Source organism: Polyodon spathula, chromosome 10 (genome assembly GCF_017654505.1).
Source record: "Polyodon spathula isolate WHYD16114869_AA chromosome 10, ASM1765450v1, whole genome shotgun sequence".
Classification (NCBI taxonomy): Eukaryota; Metazoa; Chordata; class Actinopteri; order Acipenseriformes; family Polyodontidae; genus Polyodon; species Polyodon spathula.
The window spans coordinates 43,347,251-43,361,707 of record NC_054543.1 but is presented as its reverse complement, the minus strand read 5'-3'; the positions used below and the strand labels follow the sequence as shown (position 1 = coordinate 43,361,707).

The 14,457-nt window shown below is 34.8% G+C and overlaps 1 protein-coding gene across 1 annotated transcript in view; it reads right to left on the bottom strand.

Annotated features, from left to right (window-relative positions):
* Positions 1-2,080: 2,080 nt before the first annotated feature.
* Positions 2,081-14,457, bottom strand: part of LOC121321966 (inactive dipeptidyl peptidase 10-like) — a 50,475-nt gene continuing 38,098 nt past the window's right edge. Inside the window, exons 10-26 of the mRNA XM_041261353.1 lie at positions 14,054-14,151; positions 13,099-13,222; positions 12,643-12,681; positions 11,670-11,777; positions 10,575-10,666; positions 10,296-10,343; positions 9,556-9,677; positions 9,165-9,212; positions 8,769-8,867; positions 7,692-7,761; positions 6,693-6,887; positions 6,259-6,313; positions 5,454-5,553; positions 4,452-4,510; positions 4,251-4,323; positions 3,608-3,681; positions 2,081-2,218 (exon numbers count right to left, since the gene is read on the bottom strand). Coding sequence (XP_041117287.1) covers positions 2,081-2,218; positions 3,608-3,681; positions 4,251-4,323; positions 4,452-4,510; positions 5,454-5,553; positions 6,259-6,313; positions 6,693-6,887; positions 7,692-7,761; positions 8,769-8,867; positions 9,165-9,212; positions 9,556-9,677; positions 10,296-10,343; positions 10,575-10,666; positions 11,670-11,777; positions 12,643-12,681; positions 13,099-13,222; positions 14,054-14,151 — 1,542 coding nt within the window. The remainder of the gene's footprint in view (positions 2,219-3,607; positions 3,682-4,250; positions 4,324-4,451; positions 4,511-5,453; positions 5,554-6,258; positions 6,314-6,692; positions 6,888-7,691; positions 7,762-8,768; positions 8,868-9,164; positions 9,213-9,555; positions 9,678-10,295; positions 10,344-10,574; positions 10,667-11,669; positions 11,778-12,642; positions 12,682-13,098; positions 13,223-14,053; positions 14,152-14,457) is intronic.

Here is a 14,457-nt window from a genome sequence, read left to right as displayed (position 1 = left end):
TGTTTTTCAGATTTTTAGGATGTAAGCATTCTGTAAACCGGGACAGTTTATTATACTTTCATTTCAAATGTTATTTCCTTTTTTTCTGTCCAGTGAACTGAACAAAATAAGCTTAGCCTTAATTCCTTTACTTGTAGAGAGTAACGTCTATGCATCCTTTCCTGCAGTATATTTGTAAGAGATGGACTAGAGAGGTATCAAAATGATGGCCTGCCCTCTTAAGTAATAAAATAAATGCTTGAAATCATTAAAGATGGACAGGCATGATGTGACACTATCTTTCAGTCAAAGTCTCATCCCATAGGAATCCATTTTAATTATTGCTTTAAAAAACTTTTAAAAAGTACCAAGACACAAAAATACCATGGTATTTTTGTGTCTTGGTACTTTGTATTAATAAAGGAATTTATTTTCTGATGTGAGGTAGCACAGGGAGGGTGAGGAGGGAGAAGAAAAGAGGGATAGACAAAAGCAGTCAACTAAAGTAGATACAGTAGGTAAGGAAAACTGGCTTGTGTTCTGTTCCAGTTAGCTGAAACATATGAAGAGTTTCTAGCCAGAGAGAAGAGCATTGTGAACCTTTTTTTTTTAATTATGCATTTTAAAATCTGAAAGGATGTTATTAAAAAAAAATGTATTTTTTATTTACAAGAAGTAACTTTATAAGGAAGTCATTAAATAATCAAACCATATAAAACTGTTATTTTAAAATACATTTTATTGCGTATATAGTTCTAATATTTAACAAAAAAAAAAGCTAATATTGCTGAGAGAATTATGAGAGAATAATAAAACATCAAGGTATGTCTAAAGAAAAACAATAAAGACAATACAAATAAAAACGCATCTAGTGCAAACCCAGACCAATATACAGACAACTTTAAACACACACTATGAAGAAACCCAATACAGTGCATTAAACAGTCAGAGTGTTAGAATTAGTTACAGACCATTTTAAAAGCATTATTAATAATGTAAAAAACATTGTTGTGCACAAGATAAAATGTAGGATACAAAACTAGGTGATCTTTATATCAGTTTTCTGTTCAATTAAAATATGGCTGGCACATTAAGTTCTCTCAGTTGTGATAACTTGGGGGAAATGATGTGGGCTACAGTCACTATCACAACCCTTTTATTAGTGTCACTTACAATTGACAAAGAAAGAAAGATGTGTCCTTAATTTGTCTTCAAGATATCAGTCAAGAGTCTTGTTTTAAAATGTGTTTCCAAGCAATGTCTGTGTACAAAATAAATGTAATCATCAAAGGAACAGCTCATGATTTCACACAGCCAATAGTTCTGCAACAGCTTTAATAAGGTCAAATCAGAAGAATGTTGAAAGGCTCTCGAAAGCTGTGTTTTATTATGAATGATGCTTTATACACAACATTTTGTGTTGCTGACAGTTCCTAGCACACCACATACAGCATGGAGAATAATACAAATACAATTTAAACTGCATACTGTGGTGACAAAAGAACAAACAAAAAAAAACACCTCTGTTGCAATTGTTCTACATAGCCTCAAAGAATAACACCTTGCACAGGCCAATTCTCTGAAAACATGCTGTGAGCATTTTCTATCTGAATGAAAGGATACCCCAACATAGCTTGAATATTAACAAGGGCAATCACGCTGCTTAGCTGCTACAGCAGGGACCAACAGGAACAGCTACATAGATTTGTACTTTAAAAAAACAAAAAAAAAAGCGAATTATGTATATATTGCTAGAGGGTTGAATTATATTACACAATGTATCGTACATTACAGCTGGAACCAAAAAAAAAAAAAACCTTTTTTTTTTTTTTTTTCAGAAGAGGTTGTCATTTTTACATTCCGAGGAAAATGTAACAAAACCAACTCAAGGCTCAATGGTCATCACATGTTTTCATTATTATATTTAACAATATTTGTATATCCTCTACATCAGATTACTTACGGCCTGTATTTTCATATTGCAGAATACAACTGCAGGTGTAGTGGTTTATATTTTGTTATATTCATATGCATTTAGTTTTTCTCTTCTTAAGCGGGTAGAAGACCATGAGATGATTCATATTGCAGGAAATGCAATTTCCTATTCGTCAGCCTCTTTTGATACAAGAGTTAATATTGCTGCTTCTTGAAAACACTCTTTGAAGAAGGTATTGACTTTACTGTACAGGTAATACTGGCTCTTTGTTAAAATAATGTCATGTCCTTCATCCGGGAAGACCTGTGAAAAACAAACAGGCATGTGAAGGTCAAAAATATGCATGACATTTGAATGCTTGGTTAAGTGCCTACTACATCAACGTGTCAATTTCAAGGACTGCTCACCAATGTTTCATTAACTTTATTAAGGTTTATTACCATTGGTCCCTGTGGCAGGGCGATTGCCCTGCACAATGGGGAATTAGTGTTTGTGTAATCTGTATGTGGAAATGGGTTTATTGTGTGTTTCTGGAGTTGATTTGTGTGACTAAAGTATTGTTTACAGACGGGCGCTCCTTTGAGACTTAATGCCTGCTAGGCTGGGTTGAGGGGAAAGGCAGCAAATGATTGGCTGTGCTGGTCCTGAATCAGCAGGTGCATAACCGAGTGTCCGTCAGTTCAAAAATATCCGGTGGAAATGGCTCTGGGTGACTGCAACGCCATGCTACAAAGGGGAGCTGCATACACTCAGGGAGAGCATCTGTTCTGCAGGAACGACAGCTACGCAACCCTGAAACTGCAAGCGCTGCTTGTGAAGGCAATGCCCAGTCAAGGCTGAATGAAGCAGCAGGAGTGGTCGTATGAATACCGGCTCATTAGTAGGTTAGTTTAGGGGATAGTGATCCCATGTAATGTATAACAAGAGTTACGTAGTGTAGCCGGTTCCTGGAGCAGGACACCTCGGTTATAAGGCTAGTGCTTGCCCTGTGTGGCACCTTTTATTTGTGATTTTTGTACTGTGTCTTATTTTGCCTTTTGTACAGCTTACTGTATGTGTCCTCTGCGTTAACATCGCTGGTAATGTCACATGACCCTTTTGTTTACTTTCTGTTTCTATTAAAAAATCCAGTGTGCCTGTGCTGGTGTTTCAACTCCACCTTCCCATTTCTTTCTGTATTGATTAAGCAGCAGCTTCCTATGTTGAGATATAATATTAATGTTACAAATACAATACTAATGATAAACTGCTACCGTTCATGTCATGTGATCCGATAGCAGCTAGCTCATTGGACTGTGCACTTTTCTATATCTGCATTTTCAAAATGAATGTATAAAATACAAACAAAAAATATACCAATAATATAGCTAATTAGTAGTAAGAGATGGATTAAAGAACCTTGGTTAAAAATCCTTGAAGTCACTCACAGGACTACAGTTTAGGTGGGGTGGGTTTGGGTTTAAAAAGTATTAATAACCCATTAAACAATTCATATGGGTTTCAAGGACTGATACCGAATCAGTTGCACCAAGCTTGATCAGGTAACATTATGTAAAATACTGCAGGCCTGTCTACATTAAAAACAAAACTAGTTACTTCTAAGTTAATGTGTCTCCATCCCTCTATACTAATCCTTCCTTGAGGCAATGATAGATCTGCATGGTACATTTATTTATATTTGATATACAATACCTGTAAAGTGTAGTTTACATTAGATTGTGACAAACGTTTTATCAGTTCAGCTGAGTGCTGGAAATGGACATTTGCTGCAAGAAAGGAAGACAGCAAAAGGTAAGACTTTTATGGCAATAACTACTCAATACAAAAAACACAAACCATCCATTATTTAGCAAGATACATGTGCATATTTAATGTGGCATGAATTATTTAATACCGTACTTTTAAAAAACAAAGTATTCATCGCTTGCAAAATGTGCAATTTGCTATGCATTTTCTATTAATGTATGTGTACTTTATGTTAGTGCATGGAAATTTGTTAAAAGACTGGAATACATAATTTATTAAAGAATCCACAAAGAAAGTTTAACAAATACAAAAATAAAATCATCAAAACTGGTGACCTTTATGAGAGGCATTCTGTATAGAAAGTAAACTTAATGCATCGCTACAGATCTCAGTCTGTGTGCTGCTGAATATGAATGAGTTTGAATTATCTGTGGAATTCATTGTTGGTACAGACTACTGCTGCCTTCCGAGCTTTACAAGCTTCAGAATACAAAGCTCGCTCCCAGGTAAAGTTGACAAACAAACTGTATCTACTAATTTGATCACAACATAATTTATGGGCCTTATAAAGTGATACTTGTATACTTGCCGTCTGCAGTCCCATGAATTATTAGGAGTTTGTGATGGCTCGATCCAGTAATATTATTTAGAATACTGCAGGCCTGTGGAAGATTATACATTACATTCATTTTAGCAGGTGTCTTTGGCATTTGTCATGTGATCTATATTGAGTGTCCTGCAAAGTATGTCTTTGTAAACTAGAATTCTAACCTATTTCATTAAATCTTACTTGATATATATGGCTGTTCACTGATGGGAGACCAAGGTATCTCTCGGTAAATGCTGAGTCTGTAAATGGAAATGTTACACCAGCATTAAATCAATGGAATGCATCCTTTACTCTTTAAACACTCCACATTTGTACAGAACATGCTCTGGTATATTCATATAGAACAGTTCTTGTGACTTTATCAGTATAAGACACTGAGACAAGTCAATTATAGACCATAATTGATAGAATATACCATGCACTATGTGTACAGTGCATATTATATGTATGGTAAGTATGGTTTGTGTTTGCAATCCCCTATATAATACACCTATTTTGTTTCTATAAAACTATTACAAATACTTTATAGAATAACCCAAGTTTACTATACTGTGTGCAGGATAAAAACAAAACCATCCCAATTTACATCTGGGTCTGCAGATTCAAAAGTCTACCTCTTTTTATATTTTGTATAACTACTAACTTCTAGATATGTATACTGTTGAAATGGAAATAGGACAGTTAGGGTTGGAGAATTTAACAACTGAGATGAAAGTTTATTGGGAATTAAACTTTTTTTTTTATTTTTACAATATTGTTGCTTGTAGGTATAGAGCACCAGTACCTTCAGGGGAATGGATCATACATCTATACTGTTCAGTAGGCACTACTTATTGTTGTCTTTTTATATGAACACAACAGGGAGCAAAGCCGTGCTGCATGGCACATAATAAATACATTACTAGTGTGAAGGTGATACAAATGTACTTCTGTGATGCTCGAAATTTGAACCCCACAAACCTATTGGTTAAACATGACCCACACATTATGCTTGATGGTTCTAAGAGGGCAACACAAACATGATTGAGCGATGACAGATGTGTATCTTCACACAGTGTGTCCATGTGTATACAGCTATTTATGAATCTATTTTTACTGTCATCCTACAGTATATAAAGGCAATCATTTGCAGATATTGTATGCTGTTGCAAACATACTATATGATCATTTAAAACATGGTACCGTATAATCTCCAGTCTGTAATAGGGGCAACAGCAACTCCACATTTGAAAAGCCTGTCTGGAGACAGGAGGAGCAGAGATGTGAGGAAGCCTCCATATGCCTAATTTAAAAGATAGACAGATGAACAAAAACAGCACAATATTTGTAACTGGAGCCGAAAAAGATTCCACTTGTATTTGTCTAGTACCGCATAACTCTGGGGATAGTTCTTTCAAATCCCTTAAGCAACAAATATTTTACAACTCTGCAAACAACAACTGCTCCAGTTCAAAAGTTTCTGAACCTATTTTAGTCAATAAGCATTGCACAGTCTCATGCGAAATATTTGTCAATGCCCAGTTACATTAGGGGAGGCGTAACAAAGCTGTCTGTGTTTCGTGGACAGAGAATATACTGTAAGTCTATGGAGGCTTGTTTGTATTCGTGGTTGTAGAGCTGTTAACCTCAGCCCAATGCAGAGCACAAACAGTGGTAATTCTAACCCTGAAGTATATCCATTCCTGACACCATGTTTAATAAGAAAGACAAAACGTGGCAAGACTAAGCCCATAAGGTTTTCTTATTCAAATTGTTTTTTAATCATTTCAGTCAATTCAGAATCTCTCCAATAAGGCATGGCAAGTCCATCAGTAACGTATTCCTTTATTAATTTATTTTCAATAGCACTACGTGGTATCAACACATAATCAATTACCAAGAACAGTGAGGTTGCAATTATGTGGGCATCTATAAATCTCTTAGCTGAAAAACAGCATGCTATTAAAAAAAAAAAAAAAAAAATTCAAATGACTGTTCTTTTCTGTACCTTTCCATATACTCCAATCCTGTTTTGATCAATGTAATGAAGTTTAAATAAAGATCTGCAACAAAAGATGAGTGTTATAATAAAGAAAGTAGAAATACACATTGTTTATCAAGATCACTGGTAATCTCCCTTATTCCTAAGGTGTTCTGGATTTTGCCATGATCATAGCAAAGGTAATTGATGTCTTGAGAAATCATTGAAATTAGCAGCCTAACATATTTTTAATGTTTCCTAAAGCTACAGTTAGTTAAATTGGTAGTCATCTTCTCATCAGTGGAAATGGGAGAAATGTACATATTGACTACCCACTTTATTATTGGCTAAGATGGCAGTTTAATAGGAGATGATCGCTGCCGTAATCAATATGTGGGTGTAGAATTATTGGTTGCTTGAGTCATTGATTAACGTGTCTCAGAATTTCAGAATATACATACTCTACTGCTGCTATTTGGTCCTTTATTTCAATAGTTCCTAAACGATGATAAACTTCCTGTAGGACCCGCTCCCCCTGGAATCCGCTTCCCCTGCCATCAAAGCGAGCTACGATGACATCATGAGAGCTGACAAGCACCGAGTCCCAGTCAAGGAGAAACCTGTCAGTTACCAGCTGGCTGCCAGGAGCTCCATCACTACAAACAGCAGCATGCACAGAGAAAAGACATTCATATTGACTGACTGTCTTCAGTTATATTCTGCAGCTGAGTTTTACTTTAATATACATAAGCAAAAAAAAGCCACTAGACATGTATGCCAGTTTAATCAAATGTGTAAAAATGGCAAATAATAATAAAGACACACTGTAGTACAGTTTGTTTTGGACTGATAAGACATATGCATTTGAACCATTTCTCTGTTACATTCGCCCAGATAAAATATGACACTGGATTTAATAATGTGTCAAATTTCCCTTCTAATAGTTTACTGCGACATAGCATGTTAAAAGCAGAGCATAATATAGGAAAGCCGAGTGAAAGCATAACAAAACGTGTGAAAAATAAGCATGTTAAATCATCAAACAAGCATATATTACTGGTTAGTTACAATACTCCTTTAGGAATACATTTCACATGATGCTTGATGAAATCCTTGTGTGGTATAAATAAGATAATCTATCTGATATTCAGGTGGCATAACACACTCATTGCATGGCTAGTAAGTAAGGCTGCCACTTGAAAGTCTATCTGGGGGTTGGTTTATAGTCCAAGGGAGAAATGTAAAATGACACATACGCTTGTTTCGGACTGCTGTTCATTATATCTTGTATTCCAACAATACCTGTAGAACCTTTTATATTTTTTAGCTATTCTTCAATACTGTCTTTCACGATACAAGGCACAACTCTGCATGTTACTCCTGGACTGTACTTGATAACCCATTTGTCACTGTAGTGTTGAAGTGCTGAAGATACTAGCACTGTTCTTTAGATCACTTACACAATCAGTAGAAGAGGGTAAAGGTTATTTTCATTGAAGTCTGCTGGGAAGGTCAATTGAAGGGGAAGTTCTATCAGAAGGAGAGGTCACAGTTAGGCAAGTACAGTATTGCTCAGGCAAGCAATCAATAACAGGACTTGACTTGTACATTGCCATTGTGGTTCTGAACTGGAATTATTCACGTCTCAATCCACAATTTACAGAGTAAACCAAAATTAACGTGAGGTTGTATTAGTATGACCATAACAATATAAAAATAATAGCAATATATATATATATATATATTATATATATATATATATATATATATATATATATATATATATATATATATATAAACTCATCAAGATCTTTACAGTAATGTAGGTGGTTTGCCAGTACTTGAATACAGCATGATTTATCAAAACGCCTACGTATATGTCTCGAGTAGATTTCATTCTATTATAGCCTAATCCTTCAATGTGGTTTCTTCAGCACAGTTGTATAGCACATTGCAAAAGATTTGCATTTTTTTTTATTTGTTATCACTTTAGTTTCAAATACTTGTTTATTTTAAATTCTGAATAGAACATCTATGTCATATTGATTCACAGTCACTCTGATTGGCAATAATTCTCATGGATCAGCCAAAAGGATTATGGTCACTTTGGTCTCTACACAGCAGCTGATCATGTCAGGACTGGGGTACAGGTGGATATGTGAAAAGATAAAATTAATGATAATCTATAACACAACACTGCAGAAATAGGTGTCTAGACAAAAATAATGCCACTACCACTTTTTTTTTTTTTTTTTCAAAACCAGTGTCAAATTTTGCAGTAACCAACATTAAGTTGCTTCTTTTGTTTTCGTAATAATGTCTCTTTAATTATGCATTCTGCACATTGATTGTTCACAGTCCTAAATGATTGGTTGTGCCTTTGGATTAAGAAAGGATCCTGCTCTTAAATTCTAGGTACTGGGTATCTAGAATCGTTTAGTTAGTGGGAATTAAGTAACATAATTTGAAATAACAAATCTTCTGTAAAATAAAAAAAGTTAGACAACATGCACCCTACATTAGTTTCTAATGCTTACCATAGCTCTCAATACTAATGGTTCTGGTTTCCCTGTGCAGTTTTTTCTTCCCTCTCATGGCCTCTCTGAACTTTGTGTTGTTTTCCAAACTGTTCAAGTCTATTAGAAAAACACAACAACAATTTGCAAGGAACAAAAAATATATACAGCAAGAAACACATTTACACACATTCTTTTTAATGGGGCATTCAAACACTTCAGTGTTGATTAATTTGTAATCAATATTTCCACTAAATAATAAATCACTGATCTTGTGTCCTTTATGAACAATCAGCACTACTGGTTTATTATCGTTTAACACAAATGTTTAAGAAATTAACATTATTATTAGATTCAGTCAAAACATGCACAGAGTTCTTAGCTGACAAACAAACTAAAAACATTTTGGGAACTCACTTATCATGTCACTCAGTCTGTGAACGGTGACCTGTGGAATATCTGGACCTTATAAAAAGTGAGATGAGAGTGTTTAGCTCCGGAGTTTAGCTGTCATTTGCTACAAAGTATAAAGTGAAGAATATCCATGTAGCCTACTGGAAAATAATATTTTTCTCAGACACTTTATAGTATAAGTTATTTACTTTATTGAATGGCAACAACCCTATTTATTAATATATACTGTCAACTGTTCAACATACATGTATTATAATAGCTTTGCTTGTATTTTCCAATTTCGAATGCAGCTCAATCGCTTAAGCTGTTACCTACTGTAGCAGGAATGCTGCCTTTTTATAATATAAATGATGTTTGCTTCAGTTCTCTAAAATCATATCTATTTGCATCTTACCTTCACAGTTCAAGATGATGTGCTGAAGGCTGGGACTAATCTCAGCACTGTAGTATGTACACCGGTCCTTGTGTATATCACAGGTAAGACATTGAGGATTAGATGGGGCAGCAGTAGACACACTAGAGCATAAACAATAACATATCAGTTATATCATTGCCCTAACAGTTTTGCACAGTTCAGGCAGTTTGGAGAGGACCATATGGACCATATGGAGGTACATTATAGCCTGAATCCATCAGAGAGGAGATGGCATTGCTACTGAGGAAGATTCACTCAGATTTATCATTTAGGTTTCCTTAGAGAGCAGCAATCAGATACCAGGAAAAGCATGCCCAGACCTTTATGGATCTACACACCCACCTCGGACTCAATTAAGCCATTCCCCTGGCTGTCACCTCCCCATACATGAGCCCATCTAACTTAAGGTATATTCATACTTGTCACTCTATAAGAGTTGTACACATTTAAAAGCCTTAAAATTGACAGCCAGTGCATCATAACAAATTTGGGGCCACGTCTGTACATGCAACGATCTCCCATTTCTTTACAATACTAATCACATCTTCAAGATTATATCTCAGCACAATACATGCAAAATTGTATGACAGGAGCATGAAATAATTATTGTGGGACTGGGTAACGCTTCATTCATAAGGCTATAGCTGTAACAATATATACATCCTTTAAGGCAAAGCCTGCCTTGCTATTACTAAAGACAATATTAAATAAGCTCATACCTGTATAGTTGCCTTCGACTTGATGAATCCTCAGTACTGAGATAATAGCTATTGAAAAAAAAAGGTTGCAGTTACCCGACGATGGAATATGCTTTCATTGTGTTCTATCAAATATTACCATGAGCATTGTTTACATCCTAAAACCTGATTGTCCTTGGAGACCCCCACATAGCCCAGCAGCACTAGATATTGCATTGTATTGTACTTGTATTGTGTTTCTCCATCTTCTGCTGACATGGTTGCCTTGCCCTACAGTAATATAAGCTCTTCTGAACTTACATAGTGTGTTGCTTCTCATCAAAGGCTAGTATTCGGGTGACTTCCCAGTTTCCTGATGTGAGGGGACGAATAGTGAGCTCCTCATTTCCAGGCTGCAGTAAAAAATAAAAATGATACAAACATACGCTACAAATACTGTCAAAAAGATGTATAACTATAACCAGGGGATGAGTTTAAAATAACTAGTGGCACTAATAAAATATAAATTACTATGGTCAAATATGTATAACAGATCACTGGTGTTCTTCATCACACCTTTGACCACTGATAGCTTTCCTTGTGGCAGTCAGACAAAAATAGCTTATCTATTTAAGTTGTTTCATCCTGCACAAATGGATGAAATGATATGTTATATTGCATTAAACTTGGAACCTACAACTCAGAGAGGCCAAAATTACACCGCGCACAGAAAGAGTGCATGTAGGTCTGGAGCAGAGCAGGATGATTAATAATATGTTGTATCAGCAGGACTCTGACAAAGGAACCTATGCTATCAAATTCACACTATGTTTCACCTTGAAAGCATTAGCAACAATTTAACTGTGTTATTCTGTATTTGAATGATCAAAACAGACTCATCAGGAAATGTAACCCAGAAATTAAAATTCAATAATAAATGCAACATACGTCCCAAGTATAAAGCAGTAAGCATCATGCAAATAACTGTTGAGGAAAGATGTCTTGCTTAACAGTAACTAAGTGGTCATATTTTGGGATCAGAATTATTTGTGATCAATCAGGGTAATGCTTGTATTACTGGATATCACTCATCCACCAAAGTGAAAGAGAAGCTTTCAAAAATGGATCCCACGGAAGCAGTCGGAAAGTACTTTTGCATTTTATTTGCAATGTTTTTTTTTTTGTTTGTTTGTTTTGTACTCCAGTCTCACATATCAATGACTATGATAAAGCCTTGGCCCTCCCCCTCAAAAGATCTGAATGCAAATGTAGTAGGTGGGGGAGGTGGAATATATACACAGAGAACTGGGACTGAAGTTTAAATAAGTTTGGGGGAGGGTTAACTTGGGAAAGTAACTAGGAATCCTCCCGCAAATGTCAGGCTTTACTTATAAAGATGTCATGTTTTGTCCTCACCAGATCAGAAAACACTGCAATGTGGTGAAAGGCTCCATGTCTGCCATTTTTAACTGGCACAGTCAGAAAGAATGTCCGACTATCCTGTGAAAACACTGGCTCTTCATTCTGAAAGAAAAATGACTTTTTAAAGCAACAAAACAACAAACTTGTATTTGGTATTCTACCTCTGTGCTTTTATCATATATCCACAAAATAATCTCTTGACAGGCTTCACAAATACATTAATATTCAACCCCTAAGTCAAAATATGTAAATTTAGTGAAGCATGGAATAAATTCTATATTTTTCGATAAATGATAAATAAGGCACATGCAGTATCCAAAGCCTTCCACAAACACCACAGCTCACCTTCACTCCAATGCTTCAGTAGTATAGGTAACACTTTACATTGTGTCTCCAATGACTGTGTATTTACACAGCAGTTACTTAGTAAATACCTGCTGACACATAATTACTATGTTACTAGGCATAGTTACAATGTACTATAATATATATATATATATATATATATATATATATATATATATATATATATAGATATATAATATATATATATATATATATATATATATATATATATATATATATATATATATATATATATATATATATATATATATATATATATATTATATTATAGATATATAATATTATATTCATGTATCAACATAGTCTTTTATCAAACATAGTTGTATCAGAAAATAGTTTGGGTTACGCTTAGGGGGTTAGGGTTAGGGTTAGGGATAGGGTAAGGGCTGGGGTTAGGATTAAGTTTATATCATGCAAAAATATGTACACATTAAGTACATTGTAACTGTGCATGATAACATTGTAATTATGAGTAAGTACACATGTATTTAAAAAGGAACTACTATGTAAATGCACACTAATTGCAGACACTTGATGTAAAGTGTTACCATAGTATATTTTAATACATTTTATAATTGCAAACAGGTTTCTTTGACTTTACCTGTTTATCAAGCCAAATATCAGTTGTCCTTACATGTTTCTGAAATAACAAGAAGCAATAACATAGCAAATCAATGCAGCTGATTGGTTCATTTCTTTCAGTTTGCTTGATAGTAATAATAATTTGCAAGTGCATAAAGACATTGCGAATGCAAGTTAGACAGATTTGATTTGCAAATTGGCAAGTACGCAAATACAAATCAACTGATCCAAAAAACATAAAATCAAATCAATTATGCAATTCAAGGTTACATGTTTGTGAATTCTGTGAATCGTATTTAAATTGCAGATTTTTGCAGTATTTGTGAATTGTTATTTCTGAATTTATTTTAAAATCAAGAGGCATTTTGCAAGAAACTATTATTTAGCAAAGCAGTTTGATTAAACGTGTTTTTATAATTATGTACTATATGTACTACAGTTATTATTTTCAAACCAAAAATAGGTTTTACTGTACTTGGATGCAATGGCCAGTCGTAGCTTCACATATTGCAAGAACAGAAGTATTCTGTGGCCTGTTTAACCACCTCACTGCAGCCTTGTTGTTATTGACCCACTTCACCATAGTAATATAATGGTCACTAGAGGAAAACAAAAAAAATACAACGTTGACGTTTTTCCTTTAGCGTAAGTAGAATCCACTGAAAATGATATGGTATTCTTGGTCTACATACATGCAGAGGGGATTATTTTCAAAGGAACGTTGACTACGTGAATTTATAAGTAATTTTTCAAAATGTTCTATTTTTAAAAGAGAGTAAGTTGTAAGGTTCATGATGGTTTTCTGATGTATGCTATGTTAGAAGTGGTTATGGAACGTATTTTTACTTTCAAGTACATTTCTCGAGTAACTTCACTCTTTCAAGGAACTACAACTATTTTCAAAACTTCTTTCATGAATAGCAAGTTGCACTTACACAGTGACAAATTACACGTTTTAAAAATAACCCCCATGTTGTACACAATCCCCTCTTCACTTGTTACAGCACCTAATGGGTCTGAACCAACACACTTTTTGTTGAATAAATACTCTTCATTAGGCATCCTATATATGCAATGATAAACCCACACACTTTTTTTACTGTCAAAAGTAACACCCCTGGGGTCCTATTTACTCTTACTCTCAAGAAAAATGCACAGCCTGTTGAAATGTGACTACGCCATGCAATGCATTAAATATTTCATGCTGTTAAAAAGATAATTAATCACAATGAAGAAATTTAATTTGTAATACTGGTTTTGTAAAGAATGCATTTTCAATATAAATAAAAGGCAAGTTATGATTTGCTAGAGTCGTAATGGCGATTTTTCCTACAAACATATGCACGTACAATTCAAGGTATGTATTGTATGTAGACCAAGAACACAGATTTACATACATAAAACATTTTAGAAAACAAAATAAAACCTGCCTGCTTTCAGATATCTCCGGGGGTCTTAATTCCACTGTTTTTGATGTCCCGTATAAATTGACTGCATACAGTTTGACCACAGGGTTAATCTCACCTGCCTGTAACCAATAACATGAACATTTATAACTGACGTTACGTTCTTTTTTTTTATCAGTACAGTGTAGCATTAGCTCAGTGTGAAGATATGTGCATTGGCAATCTGGTTCTGCAAGGGTTAACTTGCTGTCTTTCAGATTTCTTTAAAAGTATTAATACACTGTGAGTAGCTGATTTATCTGACCTCTCATCACAGTAATTTTACTCATCTTGAAGTTCAGTGCAGGAGTATCCAATCTATCTTCCACTTTCTGCCAAATGTGCACTAAACTTTAATGACTTCACCCTGCTGCCTCCACAGACCACGG